The 26260-nt window shown below is 40.9% G+C and overlaps 1 protein-coding gene across 2 annotated transcripts in view; it reads right to left on the bottom strand.

The window, feature by feature from the left end:
• The window catches only part of MCPH1 (microcephalin 1), a 236587-nt gene extending 221551 nt beyond the window's left edge, over positions 1-15036 (bottom strand). Inside the window, exons 1-3 of one of the 2 annotated variants that reach the window (XM_055080957.1) lie at positions 14925-15036; positions 13817-13908; positions 10226-10344 (exon numbers count right to left, since the gene is read on the bottom strand). In XM_055080957.1, the coding sequence (XP_054936932.1) occupies positions 10226-10344; positions 13817-13908; positions 14925-14964 (251 nt within the window). In that variant the 5' untranslated portion in view covers positions 14965-15036. The remainder of the gene's footprint in view (positions 1-10225; positions 10345-13816; positions 13909-14924) is intronic. The other variant, XM_028481173.2, reaches the window with a different exon arrangement.
• Between the last annotated feature and the right edge of the window lie 11224 nt (positions 15037-26260).

Here is a 26260-nt window from a genome sequence, read left to right as displayed (position 1 = left end):
GGGGAGGATCCCACGTGCCGCGGAGCGGCTGGGCCCGTGAGCCATGGCCGCTGAGCCTGCGCGTCCGGAGCCTGTGCTCCACGACGGGAGAGGCTGCCACGGAGGGAGGCCCGCATACCCGCAAAAAAAAAAAAAAAAAAAAAAAAAAAAAAAAAAAAGTAAAAAATGTAACTTCAACAACCTTCTCCAACTGAACTTAGAGGTGATGGTCAAGCTGACCTTCATTCCTTTCACCTTTATTTCTTCTTCCTTCAATATGGTTTGTGTCAAAAGGAAACATCAGAATTTTATCAACTGGGTTACAGTTATCTGCTCTTAGAAAGAACACACCCAGAAATAACCCAACAAAACGGGATTCTAGTGACACCTAGTGACCTTATGTATTTCATGAAAGTTCACATCCTCATTGGAAAACACGAGCAATGGTCTGCACAGGCAGTTAATGAAAGAACGGATACATGACACAAAAAATAAAGGTCAGCTTGCCTGTTACCTCCAAGTTCTGTCAAAGGAAGTTCAAGCTCACTAAAAATCAAGGCAATGCAAATGAAATCAACTTTATCATTTCACCTACAAAGTAGGAAAGATTAAAAAGTCTGATCACTCACACTGCTAGAAAGAACGGAATTTGGCACATTCTTTCCAGAATGTAACTTGATAGCATCTATCAAAAGCTTAACTATGTAAGCCCTCTGAACCCAAAAGTCCATTTTTGGAATTTAAACCTATGGAAAGACTTATATCTCTGCAAGAAAGTAGTGTACACAAAGGTTCAATGTTGCTCTATTTCTGATTGGAAAGAAAAAGAAGAAAGAAATGGAAAACTTCATACTCATTAATAGGAGATAGGTTACATAAATTACTGGGTATCTATTACAAAAGACCAATATATGTTTTAAAAAACAAGATACACCTCTACATAAAAACATGGAAAAATGTTCTCTCTTATACTGTTAACTAAAAAAGCATATGTGTGTTCCACGAAAAAAAAAAGCCTACTTATTTACTTGGATGTATATATATAAATTTGAGTGTATACATGCACAATTACACATTTTTTATATGCTCAGTAAAAAAGAATCTGAAACTATATACTCCAAATTCTCAATGGTAGGTTTTCCCCAACTGAGGGGAGTGCTGGAAGATAAGGCATAAGGTAGATTAAGTAGGGATTTTTCACTTTAAAAATAGTACACATTTAAATATAGATATATTTAATTCAAAAGAAAGTTTGTTTTCAAGATAGCAGAAGGAAATCTAAAAACCAGTAATTAATTGTATGTAATAGTTAAAATCTGATTGTGTTACAACAAACAATAGTAATAAACAAGAAAGAAAAGAATTTGTATTAAAAATGTGATTAAATTCATTTTAAAGAGACCTTAAGAGATTGCCTTCGGGTACAGTTACAGTTATTTTGTAGTTTCTATGAGCCCCTTGAGCTAAGCAGTGGCAGAGATGAGAAAGGGGGTAAAGAGGAAAGAAATTAGGGAACAGACCAGCAAAGGAACAGGATAGCCGGAGAAAAACTGTTGGTGAGAGGTCCCATGTCAGGACTGGCTGGAGGCCTCACTTCAGGACAGGAGTGCCCACCTGTCAGGTTACATGTTCGCCCAAGCTTCTCCATTAACTTCAAGCTTTCAGTAAAGGTCTATTTTTCTGTACCCACGTATCCATACAACCTTTTACTTGTAGCTCTGATATCTCCTCTGTTCATCAGTTGTTGGACAAATACTTCCTGAGCACCTACTATGTGTTAGGTGCTTAGTGGAAACACAACTACAGAAGGCAACAAACACGGAGGCTGTGCATACAGTTTACATCATAATGGAAAGACCAAAATGCATGATTTGGTAGGTAGATAGACAGACACACAAATGAACAAATAAGTTATACCAGCACAAAAGAGAGTAACAAAGGAGGCTTCTACTATAGATGGGAGGACAGAGAGAGCACTTCAGGGAAGGTGACCCTGAAATGGGACACATATGAAGGAGCTAAGGCCAAAACAGGGTGAAGCAGAAGGAGAAGGAAGCAGAGTCAAAACGGTTGAAATAAAAAGCAGGTAAAGGAGGACCAACATACATATAATTTAAGCCCTTGAAGAAGAAAAGCAAAGCAATGCAACAGTGTAATACTTAAATCATCCAAGAAAAATTTTCAGAAATAAAGACCTGAATCTCTTGAAAAGGCCAATCTAGAATTAGAATGATCAATTGGATCAATTAGAGACACAGTAAGAAAAGACCATTAAACTTTAAAAGAAAAAAAAAAAAATCCTTACAGCCCCCAAGCAGAAAGAATAATTTACAAGGAGAAAGAAATTAGACTGGCACCAGATGCTTCAAAAAGAAAATACTAAGTTCCACTGTGTTTATTCCTAACAAACCAAATCTCCCACAACTAAATACACTATAAACTATAAGCCGCACATTCTGGAAATACCAAAAAAACCCTCCAACTACCAGAAGGCTTTGGAGGCTAGGGAAAAACAAAAACCAAAAACCAGCAAATTTTGAAAGGAAGCAAAAAAAAAATCTGGGGCTTTACCACAGTTTCTGGGGCTTTACCCTGAAGTAAAACATGACAATCTCTATGGCAGTGGTAGTGATGGGCAGCTGCTGTCTTGGCCAAACGAACTGGGGATAAAAAGCCCAGGCAGCTAAGGCCATCAGGAAATGATGCAAGGATCCAGGAAGCAAAAACCAGAGAAGGGGAACCTCAGATTCTGAGCATAAAAGTCCAAGTCCCTGGCTGACCCCTGATCTACATGTCCATGGGGCAAACAAATAAGCCTGCAGCTAAGGCTTGAACTGAACAAATCCAAGCAATGCCCAGCACAGGTTGTAAAATGACAGTCCACAGTTTACAGCTAAACAATTCAACTGCTTGCTAAAACAAAATCAATACCCTTTGGTGTAACAGAAAAGAACCCAGAGTCTATATAACATTTACAATGCCCAAAATACAACCCAAAGTTGTTTTATGGAAGAGTCAGGACAAGGAAAAAACAATCAACAGCCAGCCTCAAGATGCTGAAACGACCAGACAAGGAATGGCTATAACTATCCTCCACCAGGGAATGGAAGATACACTTGTAATGAAAGACAGAGAAAGCAAAGATAGGAAATCTCAGCTGAAAAACAAAACATACAAACACAAAAAAGAACCAAGTGGAAATGTTAGAACTGAAAAATATCTGAAATACATTTAATTAATGGACTTAATGACAGAATGGAATTGATGGAAAAAAGAGTCAATGAAATTGAAGAAAGATCAACTTGGAGAGAAAAAAGATGACTGAAAAACAATAAACAAAAACCAAGGCATTAGGGACAAGTGGGAAAATTTCAAAAACTTTATCACACAGGAGGGACTGGCAAACCATGGCCCACAGGCCACCTGGCCCACCACAAGGTTTTGTAATAAAGTTTTACTGCAACACAGCCACACCCATTTGTTTGTTCTTCTCCAGGGCTCTTTCCACACCAGGGCAGGGGGCAGCTGAATTAAGACCATGCGGCCCACAAAGCCTATCTGCCCCTTTACAGAAAAACTTGGCCAATTCCTGATATGCAGCTAGAGGAGTACCAGAAAAATAGGCAGGAAAGATATTTGAAGAAACAACGGCCCAAACTAATAATATTTTTAGAAAAAAAATGTATAACCTCATACATTAAAAAACTCAGCAGGGGCTTCCCTGGTGGCACAGTGGTTGAGAGTCCACCTGCCGATGCGGGGGACACGGGTTCGTGCACCGGTCCGGGAAGATCCCACATGCCGCGGAGCGGCAGGGCCCATGGGCCGTGGCCACTGAGCCTGCGCGTCTGAAGCCTGTGCTGCGCAACGGGAGAGGCCACAACAGTGGGAGGCCCGCGTACGGCAAAAAAAAAAAAATATTCCAAAAAACTCAGCAAAATCTTCACAGAATAAGTTAAAAAAGCACCACACTTAAGACACTGACACTTCTGAAAACCAAAGATAAGGAGAAAAACTTCAAAGAAGCCAGAGATAAAGGACACCTTACAACGCAGAAATTATTTGAAAGACTTCAGGCTTCTCATGAGATACCAGAGGACAGAAGACTCTGGGAAAACACCTTTAAGCAGTTGGGGGAAAAAAAAAAACTGTCACCCTGGAATTCTATATCCATTGAGAATATTATTCACAAATGATGATGGAATAAGGACATTTTCAGATGGAGAAAACCATGGAAATCTATTGTCATCTGATTAAAAGAAATGTTAGACTGCCAGAATTGAAGGGAGAAATAAACAATTTAACAATAACATGTGGAGACTTCAATACCCCAATTAGTAACGGATAGAAATGGGACTTCCCTGGTGGCGCAGTGGTTAAGAATCTGCCTGCCAAGGCAGGGGACATGGGCTTGAGCCCTGGTCAGGGAAGATCCTACAGGTGCGGAGCAACTAAGCCCGTGCATCACAACTACTGAGCCTGCGCTCTAGAGCCCACGAGCCACAACTACTGAAGTCCACGCACCTAGAGCCCATGCTCCGCAACAAGAGAAGCCACCGCAATGAGAAGCCTGTGCACCGCAATGAATAGTAGCCCCTGCTCGCCGCAACTAGAGAAAGCCCGCGTGCAGCAATGAAGACCCAATGCAGCCAAAAATAAATAAATATATTTTAAAAAAATAGAACTAAACAGATCAAGAAACAAACAAGAAACTTATAAAACAGTATAAACCAACTAAATCTAACAGACATCTATATATGGAACATTCCATCCACAACAACAGAATGAATACACATTCTTATCAAGTGCACATACAACATTCTCTGGGCCAGATCAAATGTTAGGGCATAAAAACAGTCTCAACTACTTTAAAAAAAAAAAAAAAGAACTGAAATAATATAAAATATGTTCTCTACCCATAACAGAATGAAATTAGATGCCAAAAACAGAATGAACTTTGGAAGGCTCACAAATATGAAGAAATTAAACAAGAAGCTACAAAATAACGAATGGGTCAAAGAAGAAATCACAAGAAAAAATGGTATACTTTGAAATAATTGAAAACAAAAATATAATATACCATATTTCAAGAGATGCAGCTAGAGCAGTGCTTAGAAGGAAATTTATAACTATAAACACAAATTAAAAAAGACTAAAGATTTCAAACGAATACTCTAATGTTCTACCTAAAGAAATAAGAGCAAACTGAACCCAAAACAAGAAGGAAATAATAATTATAGTGGAAATTTAAAAAGCAGAGAAAAACAATGGAGAAACATCAACAAACCAAAAGTTGGTTCTTTGACAAGATCAATGAAATTGACAAGCCTTTAGCTTAGACTGATCAAGACAAAAAGAGAAGTGATTACTAAAATCAAGAATGAATCACTACTGACCTTATCAAAATAAAAAGATTACAGAATACTACAAATGAGTATATGCCAACAAATTAGATAACCTAGATGAAGTGAATAAATCCCAGAAAGACACAAACTACTCAAACTGACTCAAGAAATAGAAAATGTGAATAAACCTATAACAAGAGATTGAATTAGTAATCAATAACCTTCCCACAAAAACAAGGCCAGGCCCTGATGGCTTCACTGAAGTTCTACCAAATGCTTGAAGAATTAACATCAATTCTTACAAACTTCAAAAGACAGAAGAACACATCCCAACTCATTCTATGATGCCAATACTGCCTGACACCAAAACCAGAAAAAGTCATCACAAGTATTGACCAATATCCCTTATGAATACAGATGCAAAAATAAAAGTAAATAAAAGTACTAGCAAATTGATCCAGCAATTAAAAAAAAAAAGTATACAACAAAACCAAGCAGGATTTATCCAAGGAATGCGAGATTGGTTCACCATATAAAAATCAATCAATCTAATACACCACATTAATGGAATGAATGAAAAAAACCCACATGAATATTTCAATAATTGCAGAAAAAGAATTTGACAAAATCCAACATCCTTTAATGATAAACAAACAAAAACTAGGAATAGAAGGAAACTTCCTCTACCTGACAAAGGACATCTATAAAAAAAAAAAAAAATCCAAAGTTAACATCACACTTAATAGAGAAATACAGAAAGCTTTTCCCCGAAGACTGGGAGCAAGACAAGGATGGCTACTCTCACCACTTCTATTCAGCATCGTGTTGGCGATTATGGTCAGGGCTATTAGAAAAGAAAAGGAAATATAAGGCATCCAGATTGGAAAGGAAGAAGTAAAACTATCTCTATATACAGATTACACAACACTGTATACAGAAAATCCCAAGGAAATCACAAAAACACTTTGAGCTAATAAACAAGTTCAGAAAACTTGCAGAATATAAGATCAACATACAAAAGTCAGTTACATTTCTATATTTTAACAACTAAACAATGAAACAATTCCATTTATAATAGCATCAAAAAGAAAAAAAAATTATGAATAAATTTAACCTCAGAGGTGTAAGGTTTGCACCCTGAAAACTACAAGGCATCACTGAAAGAAATTAGACAGCCAAAAAAATGAAAACACATCCAATGGCCATGGATTGCAAGACTAAATACTGTTAAGATGGCAACACCTACCTAATTAAAGACTCGATGCAATCTCTATCAAATATTAGTTGCCCTTTTCTTCCCACTGAAGTTGAAGCTAATCCTAAAATTCATACAGAATTGCAAGGTAATTGGAAGAGGCAACCAATCTTGAAAAATCAAAATTGGAGGAGCCACATTTTCCAACTTCAAAACTTACTGTAAAGCTACAGGAATCAAGACTGTGGTGCTGGCATAAAGATACACACAGATCAATGAAACAGAATTGAGAATCCAGATATAAACCCATGTATCTATGGTCAATTAATTTTCAACAAGGGTACCAAGACAACTGAATGGGGAAAGAACAGTCTATTCAACAAACAGTGCTGGGAAAACTGGACAACCACATGCAAAACAGTGAAGGTGAAGCCTTACCTCACACCATGTGCAAAAATTAACTCAAGTATAACTGCATACCTAAATGTAAGGATAAAACTATAAAACTTAGAAGAAAGCATAGGTGTATATCTTTACATCCTGGGATTAGGCAATGATTTCTAAGATGTGACATTTAAAAGACAAGCAACAAAAGAAAAAAATAGATACAATGGACTTAAGAAAAATTTAAAAACTTTTGTGCTTCAAAGGATATCAACAAGAAAGTGTAAAAATAACCCACAGAAAGGGAGAAAATGTTTGTAAATATTATATCTGATAAGGGTATTATATCCAGGATAAAGAGCTCTTACAACTCAACAAGAAAAATAACCCAATTAAAAAAATATGGACAAAGTATTTGAATACACATTTCTCCAGATATACAAAAAGCCAGTAAAACCACGAGAAGCTGCTCAACATCACTGCTCATTAAGGAAATACAAATCAAAACTACAGTGAGAGACCACTTCACATTCACGACAATGCCTATAAACATGAAAGAGGGATAAAAACCCTCACACCTTACTGGTAGGAGTGTAAAATGATGCATCCAATCCAAAAAGCAGTTTGGCAGTTCCTCAAAAAGCTAAACAAGTAGTTTCCATGTGACTCATCAATTTCATTCCTAGGTGCATATATACCCAAGAGGGCTGAAACTATATATTCACACAAAAACTTGTACACAAATGTTCATAGCAGCACTCCTCTTAATAGCTAACAAGTGCAAATAACCCAAAGGTCCACCTGCTGAAGGTAAGCAAAACATGGTACATCCTTATAATTCAGCCACTCAAAGGAATAAAGTACTGACACAGGTTACAACACGAATGAACCTCTAAAACACATGCAAGTGAAAGAAGCTGAACATAAAAAGCCACATACTGTACGATTACATTTACATGAAATGTCCAGAATAAGCAAGTTCAGAGAGACAAAGCGTAGATTAGTGGTTGCCGGGGGTGGGGCTAAGGGGACAATGGGGAGTGACTGCTAATGGCTAGGGAGCTTATTTTGGAATGACACAAATGTTCTTGAATTAGGCAGTGGTAACTGCTACAAATCTTTGTGAACAGAATATATTAAAAACCAATGAACTATACACTCAAAGGGTGAGTTTTATGGTATGTGGACTTTATCTTAATTAAAAAAAAGAAGAAATGCCAAACATAATAATTCACACTGAAAGGAAATAAGACCAGAGGAAACTCAGATCCTCAGAAATGAAGAGCAAGAGTAAATATACGGATAAATATGAGACAATTTTTTCTCTTAGTTTACTTAAAATACAGACAACTGTTGAAAGCAAAATGACAACACTGTCCTGTGAGCTTACAATGCATATAGATGTAATACATATGACAACATTAACATAAAGGATGGCAGGGCAGAAGCAATGGACACAATCACCAGGTTTCTGTATTTTACGTGAAGTGGTACAGTATTAAGTCTAAGTAGACTCAGAAGTTAAGGATCTATTTTGTAATCCCTAAAGCAATCACTAAAAATAAAAAAGAGAATGGAAAGAGTTTTAGTTTAAAAACTAACAGATCAAATAATCCAAAGTAGGGAAGGAAAAGGGAAGAAAGGAACAAATGTATTCCCTGCCTTTGCTCGAAAGGCCAAGAAGCAGTGATACTCCATGGCCGCGAGCCCACCAGCACCACATCTTAGTCTCCGATACTATTCCCCACTCAAAGGAATCACGGTCTTTGGAGAAATGGCTGACGCCAAGGCTGGGGTAGAGCAGGTACAAGGTGTCAGACGGGACATGTCACAATGACACAAGAATCAGCTGAAGGGGCTCCCTCTATCCAAATATGAACAATCTGAGCACCAAACAGACAGTAATGAACTACAAGCCACTGAAAAATATAGGAACCCTGCAGCTGACACTAATCAGTTAATCAATCAGTGTGGGAGAAGAGAACGCTCTTTACTATAGTACACAGCTGGGCACAGCTAGGGGAAACAGGAGGAAGTGCTGAACTTGGACAGTAGTCCTCTTGTAAGATTCAGAGTTAAGGTTGGTTCAGGCAAGAAGCATCACCGAGGCTACACCTGGGGGGGTAGGGGGAACAGAATGTCTGCATGATCTTAAATTGCCTTCCCACAGGTAGCTTATCAGTCGCAAGGGAAACAACAGTCATTACACAGTGGAAAAAGCAGCAAACACCTTGCCAGGTGACCAAAATTAAGATGCAGATGAACACTGCAGGTCTCTGGGTAGGCACACCTCACTCATGGAGCCTTCTGGGTGGGAAACCATAACCTGAGTCTAAACATGGGGCACAGGTCACATCCAAAATGAAGAACATCTCATTTTAAACAAAAGGGTGGAGAGTGAGGCTGGAGTTTTCAAAACTGCCCAGGCCATAGAAGACAAAGAAATGGAATCAATGGCCATGCCTTACTGTTAAAGTTTTTTAAATTAATAGCCTTTATTCTTTTAGAGCAGCTTTACACATCAACAGCCAAAGTCTGTGCCTTATATTTTACAGCACTGCTTTCATGTAAATTCACTCTAGTTTTCTAGAAAAGCAGCAGTATGACTCCTTTACATCTGGATTTCAGGGAACTCGATTTATATAATCTGAAACCCACTACCTCTGACCTCAACCTCCTCCTAAGCTTCCTCTCGACCACTCCTGTATGGGCTCAACTGCGTCCCTCAAGTTCACATGAAGTCCTAACCCCCCAGTACCATAGGATGTGACTGTAGTTGGAAATGGGGCCTTTAAAGAGACAGTGAAGGTTAAATGAGTCATTGGGGTGGGCCCTAACCCAGTGGGACTGTTGTCCTTATAAGAAGAGGAGATGAAGACAAAGAAACACGCAGACCAGGTGAAGACACAGAAATAAGATGGCTATCAGCAAGCCAAGGAGAGGCCTCATAAGAAACCAACCCTGTGGACACCTTCATCTTGGACTCCTAGCCTCCAGAACTGTGAGAAATAAATTTCTGCTGTTTAAGTCTGCAGTCTGTGGTATTTTGTTACAGCTGCCCTAGCAGACTAACACAGTCTGCTTCCTTATTGTTTCCTGAATACACCACACATACCCCGTTCTCAGGGCCTCTGGGCAGGCTAGGAGTTATACCACACCCATCTTGCGACTCAGGAAACTGAGGATGTTAAAAGACCCTAGTAAGGGGCAGAGAAAAGATGGCAATCAAACTTTATCTGGTTCTGTGATTCATGCAAAATACCTCCACACTCTACCAATACTAGATAACTTAAGGGTAAAAAAAACAAAAGAAACGACTTACTTTTCAACCCAGAGCACTGAGACGAGCTTCACGCCTCTCTTCTGCGCTTTGACCCAGGTGCTCTGGTACCCGTCTTTGAACACGACGTGAGTTACTTGTTTGTTGAAAGTTTTTGAAACCTGCAGACAAAATGCAGAAAACGGAAGTTAAATTATTGTTATATTATTTGCACAGTTTCTTAAGTACAAGCCAGTGTCACTCCTGTGACACTGCATTTGCAAAAAAAAAAAAAAGCAACAAAATAATTAGCAAACAGTATCAAAGTATAAAAAGGATAATATATTCCTACCACTTGAGTTTATTCCAGGACTGCAAAGTTGGTTAACAACAAAAAGTCAATCGTTATTATTTACTACATTAACAAAGTAAAATCACAACCATCTCAATATATGACAAAAACGCATTAAAGTTAAAAAGTTTATTCATGAGGAAAATTCATAGTAAATTAGGATCTGAAAGTTGGTACAAAACTGCATGATGGGAAATGCTAAAAGCTTTCCGTTGAGAAGAGGATCCAGATGAGGATGCCTGGTATCTCCATTCTATACAACTGGCCCCAGCCAGTGCAGTATGGCAAGAAAAAGAAATAAAAAGTGTTAGGATTAGAAACAACAGGAATAAAACAGTCCTGTGCACATAAGGTTCCACTGTGCACACTGTTAAAATCCCCAAAACGCCACAGAATTCATAAATGAGTTTGTGGGAAACTCACTGAGAAAACTTACTGTTTTCTGGACACAAGGTGATTATGAAAAAATGAACTATTTCTATATAACAGTGGCAGTTAGAAAAAAGAATTCAAAAGATACCATTTATGACAGCATCAAAAATAACCGGAGAAAATTATAAAACATTACTGAAAAAAATTAAAGAAACCCAAATCAACAAAGGCATACATCATGTTCATGGGTTAGAAGATTCCATTTTATAAAAATGTCAGTTCTCTCCGTACTAGTCTGTTGTTATCAATCCAATACCAATCAAAATCCCAAAAAAGCTTTATGTTGTAAACTGACAAACTGACTCTAAAATGTATTTGGAAAGGCAAAAGGCTACAAATAGCCAGGACACCTTGAAGAACAAGGAGAAGACTTATGAAGAGTTATTATAAAGAGTAATTAAGACAGGATGGTTTGTCCTGAGAACAGACTATATGGACACAGAAACATGGTTACCTGACTGATGACAAAGGTGTTACTACGTAGCCTGGCTAAAGGACAGTCTTTTCAATCAGGAGTGTTGAGATGAATGACCACCCACATGGGAAAAAATGAAACTACTTCACACCATACGCAAAAATTTAAATCTAAATGTGAAAGGCAAAATGATAAAGCTTCTGGAAAATAACAGAGGAGAAAAATCCTCATAACCTCGGTGGAGAAACAGATTTTTTAAAACAAGATACACACACAAAAGCTCACCATAGAGAATAAACTACTTTACAATTATCATCAAAAGACACCGTTAAGAAGGTGAAAAGGGGCTTCCCTGGTGGCGCAGTGGTTGAGAATCCGCCTGCCGATGCAGGGAACACGGGTTCGCGCCCCGGTCTGGGAAGATCCCACATGCCGCGAAGCGGCTGGGCCTGTGAGCCATGGCCGCTGAGCCTGCGCGTCCGGAGCCTGTGCTCCGCAACGGGAGAGGCCACAACAGTGAGAGGCCCGCGTACCGGAAAAAAAAAAAAAAAAAAAAAAGAAAAAAAGGAAAAAAAAAAGAAGGTGAAAAGACAAGCCACAGAGTGACAGAAAATATTGCAATTCACATGGCTGACAAAAGGGTCAACGGAAAAATATAGAGAATGCTTACAAATCAAGAATGCTTACAAAAAGAAAAACCCAATGGAAATATTAGCTGGAGACTTGAACAGGGTTTTCAAAATAAATATGTGAGGATGTGCAGGAAAATGCAAACTTAAACCAGCATATGCTAGGCCACCAGAAATGCACCAGGATGACTGAAGGTAAAGACGTACCGAACCAAGCAGATACAGCAGTGGATGGAGCTTTTATATGCTGGCAGAATGATAAACTGATTCAACTACTGCAGAAAAATGCTAGGAAATCAGCGATAGTTTTCTCAGATGTGACAACGGTCTTCCATCACACAGAAGTGCCCCTGTTCTTAAAGATGCAGACAAAATATACTTAGGGGCAAATTATGCTACCTGCAACCTACTTTCAAATAGCTGAGGAAAAAAATACACATATAAATATACTGTTTACAGAGACAGAGTCAAAGCAAGTATGTAAAGATGTTAATTGCTGGATCTATGTTCACTGCACTATTCTTTCAATTTTTCTATTTGAAAATTTTCTAAATAAAGGTGAAAAAAAAAGATTCAAGAGATCTAAGACCTTAATACTACTCTCAAAAGCCATTTTGCCAATTCCTGTGTTCCACGGCTTTTTTTCTCAGCCACAATAACACGTGTAGCCCAAGTCTGCGGTCGGTATCATCAGGTGGAAACACTCCCGGATTCCTACCTTCCAGTGTCAGAAAACGGTGTCTTCTCAGGTTCACAAGCAAGCCCCACCCTGCATTCTGACTGTTCTCCACCCTAATCTGCTCTTGGCCTTTACATCCGGTCTCCTCACGGCAGGGACTAGGGTGAGTGAAAGGAAATTCGGGAGCGCACACCCTCTGCCTGACGGTGAATGCCGCCTTGCAGTTTACCTTATGCCCCTGCTTCACCCGAATCCCTGCCCTGCCTTCAATGCTACCATATTAAGCTCTCCCTTCACCAGCCTATCAGCCACCCTCCCCCAAATCCCAACATACACACACACACACACAAAAATAAACTCTGTTCACAGCTGAACTCACTCAGAGAGCGTCTGCCTTCACCATCTCCATTCCTCGGGTCTCCATGATTCCCCGGCTAATTTCCACCCGCTTCACCCAGTTCCCTGAAAACTGCGATACATCCAACACTGACCTTACAGTTCTCAAGCCTGAAGAATACTTCCCAATCTTAACTTTTCCTAAGATTCTATAGTGTTTTAAAATTCCATCTTTGAAGCCCGCCCCTCCTCCGACTTCCAGGCTTGTTTTCTGGATTCCCCTGGCATCCTTCTCCCCCTGGTTCCATGGCTCCCACCTTCAGCCCTTGAACTACTAAACAGGCTCCACCTGCAGCACTTTTCATGCTAACCAGCTGGGTCGTCACCACACCAGTGGCTTCACCTGACCCTTAAGGCCTTGACGCCTAAACTACTACTCTAGCCCTGAAAATCTCAAGCTCCAGATCTGTACATCCAAATGTCTATCAGATACTTCCAGTATACCCCAAATCCACCACGTTCCCGTTAAAGAACAGCTCCTTTTCCTGTATCCCGCACTTTCATCAATAGCATCATGCAGCCAATGGCAGGACCAATATTTTTATCCTCAAGCTCTCCTCTCCCATCACCCACAAGCTCAACTGTTCTCAATTCTTCATACCATGGCTTTCTTCTTCCTCCTGCCATTTACCCACTGTCTTCTCTGTCCTTCGTGTTCTAAGTCAAAACTCTCAAAATAAGAAAATGCAAGTAGATCTCCGTATGTTTCAGAGGGCTGTCAGATGCAACCCTGGTAAAATGAATTTCCTACCTTTGCCCCCATGTCCGCAAGTTGATTTGTAAATATCTTTGAATAATTTTCTGTTCCACTGGCTGACCACACTTCTACATACGCCACAACATCTGAAAATAAACAGATACTAGCATGAAATATATCTGATATTCCCGCATACCTGGCCCAAGCATTTCGATAGATTTTTCTCTTGTTCTATTTACATTCATATGTAAGTTTTACATTTCTTCTGTTAAAAGCCTATTCAAAATAATATTAGCGCTATCAGAGTTTTTAAAATTTCAATGGGAAAACAACTTTACTCATACACACGTCACCGTTTACATTCTCAACTGGATGGTCTTCCCAAATTCCTAAAACCAAAGCTTAACTTCTTCTAGTGCAAGAGCCTGTTTTCTGTAAAAAACCAGAGCAAACAGCTGAGGCTCTGAGGGCCATACAGCCACTCAACTTCACGGCTGTCGCTCAAAAGCAGCCAAAGACAACACATTAATGGGCAAGCATAGCTGTGTTCCAACAAAACTTTATGAACAAGGCAGTCTGGTTTGATATAATTTTCACCTGTCCTCCCGTCTTCTGTTCCCCCGCCCCCAGCCATGTAAAAAAAGCAAAAAGCGTTCCTCACTGGTAGGCCCCACGAAAAACGCGCAGCAGGCAGGACCCAAGGGGCAGGGAGCGTAGTTGACGGGCGTCGCTCCCACCCCGGCACTCTCCAGGTGTGCCTGGAGGCGGTCGAGACGCCAACGCTGACAGAGGCTCCCGAGGGGCGCTACCCTTTCTTCCCCCGATCTCACTACTGCCCCTCCCCCCAAACCCACCTGGCCAAAGACGCCAGAACCCAGAAAACGCTGAAAATCAAATCCACCCACGTCTCCCACCCCGCCGCGCGTCTGCACCGCCGGCCCCACCGGACCGAACCCACGTGGGGCGACCCCGGCACTGGGCTCGGAGACACACCCCAACCCACAAGGGTGGTCCCGGAGGCGAGACCGGGGACAGCCCCCCAGCCCCCGGGCCGACTTCCGGGAGGGCCGGGCTGCGGGCCCTGCGCGTCCCGCGAGCCCGGTCCCAGCGCCTCCCGACCCCGGTACCCGTCCTTAAGCCGGCTCGACCCCCACCCGCTCACCTTTCAGGACGGGGCCCCCGAGGGTCTCGGGGGCCGCCATGAGCAGCGGCGAGAAGCGCGCCGCTGCGGAGCCGCGAGCCTGACGGAACGGCGGCACTGAGCATGCGCAGCGCAGGCGCGCGCCGCTCAGCTCCTACTGCGCGGAAATCCGCTGCTCCGCGTTTTCTAAACCGCCGACGGAAGGGCGCGGTAGGGGAATAAGGCCCACCCTCGCGAGAAGTGGAGACAGGCTCTTCTCGCCCAGACTCTCATCCCCCGCAGGTCAACACTGCGGGTCAGGTCACGCCCGGGGACCCTGGGCCTCCGATATCCGCAGGGGGCCCCGGATCTCCGATTCCCGCCGGGAGGGTCCCTCTTGCCTGGCCACCCCCTCGAGCTCTGCGGCCCGAAAATCCCGGAGCGGATGAATCCTGGCGGGAGTGGGCGAGCCCGACTCTCAGGAGCAGCTCGGCCGCCTGCCGCTCTGCCTCCGGGTTTCAAACCTCCCGCCCGCTCCCCTGCAAGCCCCGCCCCCGCCTGCAGGCCCCACCCCCGAGGGCTGCGCGCATGCGCCCCCGGGGGGGGGGCGGTGCGGTGAATTGTCCCAGCCCCCAGCTTCCCGGCGGTGACTTTTAGGGAGGGGAAGGTCTTGCCCACCTGTTGATAAGTTCTCTGTTTAATCTCCCTGAAACACCGAATCAGTTAAAGGACCCATGCCTTCTGTAGTGTAAAAAGTTTCATTTTCAATGACCTGAGTACCATCTTTGTGTTCTGTCATGTAGGATATAGTCTATTCCCAAGCTTAAAGAAAAGCGTAATCTTAAAGGGATTCCCTTATAACCGAATGGTTAGAACAGGCTTCATTTTGAAGTCAGACTGGACTTGGAGTTTGGAGGCTAATATCAGCCACTAACTAGCTATGAGATGTTGATGAGTTACTAACACTCTCCAAGCTTCATTTTCTCATAAAAAAGCAGTAATAATAGTAGAGGTAATAGCTAATGTTTAGCGAGCACTTATCATGTAAGTGATGTACGATCCAAGTTTAGATGTATTATCAGAGTTAATCCTCCCTATGAGGTGAGTGTTATTATATAGCACTTATATGTATTTCCTCCTGGATTCTCACTAAAATTCTGTTATTTTTATAGGTATTTATTATTGTAACCTGGAGACTAACAGTGGACTCCTCCTTTGCCCACCCCCCCCTTTACAATTAAAAAAGCTTTCTCTTACTTTATACTTTGTGTCATTTGATGCTTACAATGGGCCCTGTTAGGTAGAAAGTAAGCAATATTATACAATTTATACCATAAGTAATCAGGTTCAAGAGAGGTTACCTGACTAGTCCAAGGCAACAAACAGCTAGTAACAGATGATGTTGGTTGGAACTGGAAACTATACAAGTTTAGTTCTTTCTACCACATCCAGTGGCAGGGTATGTGTACAAGAATATCGACTGCTCATCTTTCATTCATTCATTCATTCATCCCTAGTTGTTATACCAGCTGTTAACAGGATCCAACGAGCCCACTGTGGTTCTAAAGAATCACCTTGAGTATATGCAGCTGCCAGACCCCACTTCCTGGACTCAAATCTCTGGTCAATAACGATATCATTATCACAAATTGTTGACCTGAGGAAATGGGGACACAGTCTACCTGGGAGTGTGAACTCAGCTCAAGAAGGAATAGCAAATAAAAAGTGTTAAAATATGGGTAAATCTAAATGCATTTTGTCTAAATACCAATAATGAAAATGGATTGTATAAAACAATAATAATAGTCTCATGAGGTTAAAATACAGTGTACAGAAGTCCCCCCTTATCCGTAGTTTCAAGTTCCGAGGTTTTAGTTACCTCTTCTGATTTGATTGACTACCTCTTCACATCAGAAGGAGACTCTATCATCTAAGCTAAGTTGATATACACCTCCTCATTAAGAACAAAGTTAATTAAACTACTGTGTTCAAAGAAACGTGACCTTGGCACTAATATAGTGTAGTTTCATTTTTTGTCATTGCATTTCTATTTGGGGTTTTTAATAAAATAACCTAAAGAAAGGATCTAGTAAAGTCTAAAATAAGTTAGCCGTGCTTCTACATTTTTGCTCTCTGCAAAAGGATCAAAGATGAAAGCCATTTTTCTCTGCCAGTACTCACTCACAATAAAAGGGATAAATACTTGAAAGCCCTTTCTACACATTCAGGACAAAGGGAAACTGAAAATATTGACTTTCATGAGATGCACATTTCAGCTCAGCAGGTGGTAGGTTTCCAGAGGTTCCTTTCTGACAAGGAATTGGGATAAGCCCATCTCTGAGAAATCCTGCAGACAAGTCAGATGCAGGGCCCAGGTCTTCAGAAGGAAACCCTGGTGCCCCAGAGTCTGAAGTGCCCTCTGGAATCTTCCATTCTTTTTTTTTTTTTTTTAATAAATTTATTTATTTATTTTTGGCTGTTGGGTCTTCGTTGCTGCACGCAGTCTTTCTCTAGTTGTGGCGAGCGGGGGCTGCTCTCCGTTGCAGTACATGGGCTTCTCATTGCAGTGGCTGGTCTTGTTGAAGAGTGCAGGCTCTAGGTGCCGGGGCTTCAGTAGTTGTGGCACGTGGGCTCAGTAGTTGTGGCTCACGGGTTCTAGAGCGCAGGCTCAAGTTGTGGCGCACGGGCTTAGTTGCTCCACAGCACGTGGGATCTTCCCGGAACAGGGCTCGAAACGTGTCGTGTTCCCTGCATTGCCAGGAGGATTCTTAACCACTGCACCACCAGGGAAGCCCTGGAATCTTCCATCCTTAACAGTACTGCATCAACATTTAGGGCAGAAATGGATCTGTTTTCCTAGGAGTTCATGAATTTCAAAGGTGAGGCACAGATCACTGAGTTACATTTTCCTTTATGGTGTTTCTACAAAAAAAAAAAAAAAAAAAGAAAAACGACAGTGGAGAGAGACTTGGCTAGAACACATTAAATGTAGCAGAAAACTTTAAAACTTTATAATCTCCTAGTGAAAATATAAATCTCTTCCTTTTTAAGGCTGAATAATATTCCATCGTAAGGAAATACCACATTTCGTTTGTCCATTCTTCCCTCAATGGGCACTTGGAGCGCTACCTTTTGGCTGTCACTGCTATGAACAAACATCTCTATGAAATCCTGCTTTCAGTTCTTTTGGATGTATACCCAGAATTGGAATTGCTGGATCATATGACAATTAGTCCCCTCGTATTTTCCTTCTTTTTTTTTTTTTTTTTGGCCATGCCTCGAGGCATGCAAGATCAAACTTAGTTCCCCAACCAGGGATTGAACCTGCAACCCCTGCAGTGGAAGCGTGGAATTTTGACCACTGGACCACCAAGGAAGTCCAGTCACCGAAACTTTAAAAAATATTTTTAAAAGGGGTATGTTCTCTACATGTTTTAATTGCTGATAAATGATCACCTGGGCCAAACAAAGAAACCTGAACATTATTTCATACAAATACAAATGTCAGGATTATATTTCGACATTCTTTTTTTCTCCAGTCGCTATCCCTTAGCCTTTTTACTGCTTAACTCTGCGGTAAAGAGGAGGTACAATAAGTCAGCCAGGTAAGAGTAGTGTAAATGCGACACCTCAGGGAGCAGCCTGAGGTGCTGAGTTCCTCGACAGCCCTGAAGAACTGAAAACGACCACATAAAAAGTGGGTAGAACATGGAAAGATCTGAAGCCAAAAAATGGAGAGAAAATGAAAAGATTACTTTTAAATTGCGGGGGAGAGTGTTATCTATGTTCCCATTTAAAATTTTAGGTGACTTTTCATATAAGACCTGGGTTAAAAAGTTATATAAAAGTGCTTTTACAAAACACGTTAGATAGAGCTCTTCCCTGAAGCACTGTTGGAAATGCCTTTGGGAACAATGATCGTCATTTTTTCTTTTGCGCAGAAACACTGAACAACATCACTTATGTTTTGTATCAATATTTTTTTTATTCTTCCAATTTCATTTGCTAATATTTTCTAGAAGAGAAATTACCTAGAGGGCTCATACTTTCCTAGCAATCCTTTAAAATATTCTGATTGGAGCATTAGGGCAGCAAAAATTTCAATGGTTTTAATAGATAGTATATTTCAAAATTGTTCATAAAATTATAAAATTAATAAGGGTTGTATCAGAATAGACTTTGAAAACTCAAGCTAATCAGTTTCTGAGAGGATCAGACGTGTGGCCAGCTCCATGGGATCACCTGGGAGCCTGCTTTCTGCACTCTGATACCTCCCTGGGGAAGGGGATGAGATTGCTGCCAGAAAATGCATGATTTGAGCACTGATCAAAGTAACTTTATTAGAACTATTGCTACCTCCTTCAGTTCTGTTGAGTACTCTATGGAAGTGAATGTCAAGGTTTCTGCAATGTGGGATCAGAGCATGGCGTGGAGATCCCAGAACTACTTGTTATGATGGACCCCTTCTCTCAGTCTGCAGAGCTACCCAGCTCAAGTGTGGAGAGACGTACAGATTGCAGGATCAGCTGGACTCAGCAGAATGGCTGATGTGGGACTTAAGGTCTGTGTTCAGTAAAGAAGTGAGTTCAGTTTTTAATATCCAACTAGCTGCCAACACACTGTCTCCCCAGGTGAGTTTTTTGTGTTAAGGTGCATCGAAGGCATTAAATATTTCACACCCTAGTCTTGTGGTAGGAGAGATATGTCCGCCAAGGTCATGGACTAAACGAAGTCACATGTTGAAGTCCTAACTCCCAAAGTGACTGTTTTTGGCCTTTAAGGAGGTAATTAAGGGTAAATGTGCTCATACAGGTGGGGCCCTAATCCTGCAGGACTGGTGTCTTTATAAGAAGAGACACCATGGGCTTCCCTGGTGGCGCAGTGGTTGGGAGTCCGCCTGCCGATGCAGGGGAACCGGGTTCGCGCCCCGGTCCGGGAGGATCCCACGTGCCGCGGAGCGGCTGGGCCCGTGAGCCGTGGCCGCTGAGCCTGCGCGTCCGGAGCCTGTGCTCCGCAACGGGAGAGGCCACAACAGTGAGAGGCCCGCGTACCGCAAAAAAAAAAAAAAAAAAAGAAGAGACACCAGAAATCTCTCTGCGCCTGCACGGAGGCCATGCGAGGACACAGCAAGGAGTCGGCCTCACCAAAAACTGAACCAGCTGGCACCTTGATCTTGACTTCCAGCCTTGAGAGCTGTGAGACGATAAATTCCTGTTATTAAGCCCCCCAGTCTATACTATTTTGTTATGTCAGCCTGGATAGACGAATACAGTAGTTTACCTAATCAATGCCAGCTCCTTTCATGACACCCACAGTACATTTGAAGGGGAAGGTGGTTTTTTTTTTTTTCCCCGCAAAAGAAAGATTTCTTATTACTTGCAGCAAGTAAGGAAAACCCCGGGGATCTTTCCCAAAGCAGCGTCTCCCCAGATAGCAAAATTGGGGAAGTTTTAAGCTAAGGGAACATGCATGTTCATGAAGGGACCTGAGCTGGGGAGAATTAGCATAGAATTGGGGAAAGGTCAACAGAGTCCAAGCTTTAGTTCAAGTCCAGCAGGAAGTTCTTTAAATCCTTTGGACTCCAAAACAAAATATTCTTGCGATAGTTCCAGTAAGACTCTATGTTGTAAGCATAGCTACAACGGTCCTTGGTAATGATGGGTTTATAGTTACAACAATCTCATGTGGAAACGGATGGTCCAAAACATTCTGCTGATGGTATGTTCATTTCTTCACCTTCACATGGAAACGCACAGAAAAGGATCCAAACTGGACATCCCTTCTGGGGAGAGGAATGGCTTTATGGTGGAGTCAAGGTAGATGCTTACTTTTCCCTTATGTGCTTAAAATCATTTTTGACAGTGAGCACATATTCATGTATTACTCTTGCATTTTATTTTATTTTTTAAAATTTTTATTCATTTGTTTATTTATTGGCTGTGTTGGGTCTTCGTTGCTGCACGCGGGCTTTTCTCTAGTTGCGGCGAGCGGGGGCTACTCTTTGTTGCGGTGCGCAGGCTTCTCATCACGGTGGCTTCTCTTGTTGTGGAGCATGGGCTCTAGGCGTGCGGGTTCAGTAGTTGTGGCATGCAGGCTCAGTAGTTGTGGCTCGCGGGCTCCAGAGCGCAGGCTCAGTAGTTGTGGCGCACGGACTTAAGTTGCTCCGCGGCATGTGGGATCTTCCCCGACCAGGGCTCGAACCCGTGTCCCCTGCATTGGCAGGCGGATTCTTAACCACTGCGCCACCAGGGAAGTCCCACTCTTGCATTTTAAAAGAAAGCAATAACAATATTGAGGGGGATAAAAAGATCACATTAGCGGCTGCATTGGAGAAGAGTGATGATGTATGTGAAGAAAGTATTTTGAAAGCTATAGAGGTGAACCAGACCAAAAATGATGCTGGTTTCCCCACTCCCATCAGCATAGTGATAACTCTTGCATGTATCAGTAATTTGTAAAATAACATGAACAAGTGAATTATAGGCTAAAAGTCGCTGTGATGTAACTCTATGAGAAACAATCCTTTCATCATTACAACATGTTTATCTTTAGGCAAAATGTGTCTGACTTTGCCAACATAATCCAACAATTTGTAAAAAGGTTTGAAAAGTTATTGCGACCGTTTACAGGAAATACTGGATGCGTGCAGCCACCACTTAGGAAGAGTTTGGGGCTTTTGACATTTTAGTGATCGTTTATAAGACTTGCATCACTAACAGAAACACAAATTTGGCTGTAATTTTCTTCTCAACGAAAGGGACGTAGGACCGAAGACCTGCCCTGGAGTCACGGCACGTGTTGCCTGCAGCTCTGGTTTGTACCACCAGATGGCGCTGCTCCACTTTGAAAATTTTAAGGACTGAAAGCAGGCACAGCAAGAGTTCAAGAAACAGGCGTATAACCAGCGCCTTTTACCTGTAAACATGTATTTGACTTTCGCTTAGCAACACTGTGCATGTTACGATTAAGGTGGCCATTGTGGAAAAGTGTGTCACAAGCACGTACTTCAACCTCCAGCATTCTGTACGCAGATGCCCTTGTGCTATATATATGCACACACACACTATATAATATATACGTATATGTAAATATGTATGTTATATATTTGGAACTATATAGATAGATGATAGATAGATAGATAGATTAAGACATATACAAGAACTAGTGAAATTAACCGGGATGAAACAAGAAAACATTGAATCACTTAATATTGCTTTAAAAATATTACACAAATAATCTAGGTTCAGTTTAGGAAAATTAGAAAATTCAGATTATCAAAATAACAATAAATTTATTTACAATCTTTCAACACAGCTTTTACAAAAGCAAGACTGGCTGCTTTTGGAATATTGCAAATCCAGGAAAGCAAAAGAGCCCTCAACGTTGCCTGTTTTTAACACTGTTGGTCCTTCATATTGTTCTGGGTCAGTGCTAGTCTTCCTAATTTTCCCCCTTACTCCTGCTGTAAATACTGGATTTCATCAGTTCTGCGTTGCAGACATGTTTTACCTTTTGCATCTCTGAAATTGCGAGAGTCTACTACTGGTTTTTGCTTTACTGCCTCTGAGGGCCAGGGGGCAGTGCTGGCGTGGCTATCAGTGAGCAGGCGGTGACAGCCTTTGCTGAAAAAACCTGGAAGCCAAGGTCTCCATCTGTAACTTCTAGAGAAAAAACAGTCGTGGAAGGAAGTGGGAAAGATGGGGAAAGAGGTGTATTTGTCAACATTCCTGAGTCAGGATCAAAAGTAGACCAGTACTCCAAAATTGCAAAGCAGGCTTCAAAGCTCAGAAATAATAGCTTTCAGCTGAGTTATGGATTCTTTTAAGAAGTGCTACATCACCAGCACTTCAAATGGTACAAAGGGTGATTTGGGGTAAAAAAAAAATGGGTATCTCTGTGACAAAAAGTATTTCAGAAGAGTTGGACTCAAACATGAAAAAGTTTTAGAAAAACCCTAATAATATATTTTGCTTTTATTTTCCCTTGTATTATAAAATTAGCATGAAACCAGTCTCGATCTAATTAATTCTAAATGAGTTCTTTCAAGAACTATATATAAAAATTCCAAGTGGTAACTGTGCCACTGTTTGATAGGCAGAAATTTTTTCTCTCTCCATGGAACATAAAACAATGGTGCATTCTATGGTCAATGACATTTTAGATTAGATGGAATTAAGATAGCAAATGTAAATTACTTACACTGATGGTAGTACAGAGTATGGTCAAATTTTGCCATCTTTAGACTCAGAAGTGACACTGTCTGTGGGAGACACATCATTTAACTTCTCTAGTGCTCAATTGTCTTACACGTAAAAGAGGATAATGACAGTATCTATCTCCTTAGGAGATATTGTATAATTCACTTATTGTTTCAGGCATATAGTATACACCAGTGGGAGCTGACAATTCACTAATAGTTAGACATTATAGCAAGTGAACATCACCAGAAATGGCTGTTGGCAGCCACAATTTATTTCTATAATTTTTGAACTCTACTACATAACACACCCATAGTTGTCTCTTATACAAATCTTCTTTTTCTTCCCCAAATCTTCATGTGAGAAGATAACTTCTTTACAACACTCTCATCTTAGGTGAGTTCATCTGTTCCCATGGCCTCGAATATTAGCTGATGCCCTCAAGTTTACATCTCTATGCTGGACTGTTCCCCTTAGCTCCCATGTTATATATCAAACTGCTTACTCAGAATCCATGTTTAAACATCTCAAGAATCTTAAACTTAATACAGTCCAAACAGAGCTGATTTGCTTTCATTTCCCTTCCCCAAATCCAGCTCCACCTAAACAGGCCCGTCTCAGCAAAAGGCAGCACTATCCACACAGTCAGGAGACACCCTGACCCCTCTCTTACCCTCTTCCCGACATTCCATCTGGAAGTACATATTGATGGCTCTACCTTCTAAGTAAATATGGACCCTGGGCACTTAGCATCTCCACTGCTAAAGCCCCAGTCTACACCACCTTCATCTCTCATGGCCCGCTTCCGCAGTCTCCTTCACGGTCGGTCCTCCTGGCTTCAGCACACCTCCTTCTCTCATCCCACGACCCACAGGGCAGCCAGCAGTGATAAATCCTGGCCTTCTTTCTGCGTCTTCAACACACCATTCTGATTAGATGGACTTTTGTACTTTGTGTTCCCTTAGCTTTTCTTACTCCTGTTTACCATTTCAGTCTCCACTGAAATGTCATCTTTTCATAAGGAGGTGATGACACTTATTCAGCCATTCTCCTACATATTACCAATAATACTTCATTTTATCTTTTTCAGAGAATGTGTCAGTGCCTGAATTTTTAATCTATCTCTATTTTTTATCTAGCTCCCTATATATCCTCTGTGTGTTTATTTTCTGACTTCTTGTAGTAGAATAGTAGAATATATACTCCTTAAGGGCAAAAGTCTCTGCTTTCTTCACAATTCCATCCTCAGCTCCTGGAATAATGTTGATATATGGTGGGGACTTATTCACGGACTGAGCCTGAGAAGTAGTAGTCTGTATAGTATGGCAGTCTAGGAAAAAGAAAAAAAGCACAGAATTTAAAACGAGAACACCTGGGTTGAATATTAGCTGTACTTAGTAGCTGTTGGTTTTTATGCTGTAAGCATTTCAGTAAGCTGCTTCAAAACTTTCCAAAAGATTGGGAATATAAACAAATTTACAAGTAAAAGAAATATAGTGTGACCCAGGGGAAGTCACTTTATTTCCAGATGGTTTCTTTGTCGTCAAGAAGAAAATGCCAATCTACAGATATGTGATCAATGAATTTTCAACAAAGAGGCCAAGATAATGTGACGGGAGAAAGGATAATCTTGAAAGCAAAAGGTGCTGGAGCAACTGGATATCCATTTGGGAAAAATTAACCCCAAGCCCTACCTCACATCATACACAAAAATGAACTCAAAATATATCTTAGACTAAATGTAAACATGAAAACTGTAAAACATTTAGAAGAAAAACATAGAAGAAAATCTTAGTGAGCTTAGAGAAGGCAAAGTTTTCTTATATAAGATACAAAAATCATGAACTATATAAACAATGACATATTGTACTTCATTAAAATTTAAAACTTGTGCTCTTCAAAAGACACTATTTAGAAAACAAAAAAGCAGTCACAGGCTGAGAGAAAACATTCATAATATGTATATCTGACACAGGATGTATATAAAATATTTAAATAACTTAAAGTTCTTTAGTAAGATAACATAATAAAGTGATATGGGCAGCAGATTTGAATACAGATAAAGAAGTGGCCAATGAAAAGATGCTTAACATCATTAGTCATCAGAGAAATGAAAACTAGAACCACAATGTGATCCCACAGTGACGGCCAAGATGAAAGACTAACGATACGAAATGTCGACGAGGCTGTAGAACAATTAGAACTCTCATCCACATCTGGTAGGAGTGCAAAATGGCACAGCTACTGTGGAAAATAGTTTCTTATAAAATTAATCAGACACATACCATAAAACTCAGAAATTTTACTCCTAAGTGTTTACCTAAGAGATAGCAAAACTTGTGTCAATCCAAAGACTTGTTCATGAATGTTTATAGATGTTACTTCATTAGAGCCTCAAACTGGAAATAACCCTAATGTTCATCAACAGATGGATATATAAATAAACTACAGTATATCCATATAATGTGTACAGTGAAATACTACTCAGCAATAAAAAGAAATGAAGTACTGATCAATGTAATGCCACGAGTGAACCTTGAAAACATTATTATATACAGTTTCATTTATATGAAAGTCTAGAAAAGGTAAAAATAAGTTACAGTGACATAAAGCATATCTGTGGTCACCTGGGGCTGGCAGGGGCAACTTTATGGGTTGACGGACATATTCTGTGTCTTCCTGTGTTGGTAGTATGTTTATCAAAACACATCAAACTGTACACTTAAAATGGATGTATTTTATTGGATATTAATTATACCTCAATATAGATGATTTAAAAAGAAAATAGGGCGTACTCATCACTCAGAATTATCATCAGAACCTCTGTGAGAATCTGGCTCTTAAAAATGCTCAATAAATATGGCCGATTCTGAATCTAACTGGCTTAATATTTTCTATCCTTTTCATGATTTCTTTCATGAGGTATCAGGAAGTGCCTTGGGTTCTGGAAGATTGGGTTCCTTGGGCAAAGAGCCAAAATAGCTCATTATTCTGAGTGAAGGATTCAGAGATTCAGCTTGGCTTCTCGAGCTCAGGAAGGAGATATGGGAGTAGGGGGCTCACTGAAGTCTCACTATAAAGGGACCCTTACTCTCTATTTTCCCTTTTCATACGATAGACTCATAGGTTGTTGAGTGGGAAGAAACCTCGGAAATTATCTAGTTCGACCTCCAGTTGCTT

Source organism: Physeter macrocephalus, chromosome 20 (assembly GCF_002837175.3).
Source record: "Physeter macrocephalus isolate SW-GA chromosome 20, ASM283717v5, whole genome shotgun sequence".
In the NCBI taxonomy this organism is placed as follows: Eukaryota; Metazoa; Chordata; class Mammalia; order Artiodactyla; family Physeteridae; genus Physeter; species Physeter macrocephalus.
This window is presented reverse-complemented; position numbering and strand designations above follow the sequence as displayed.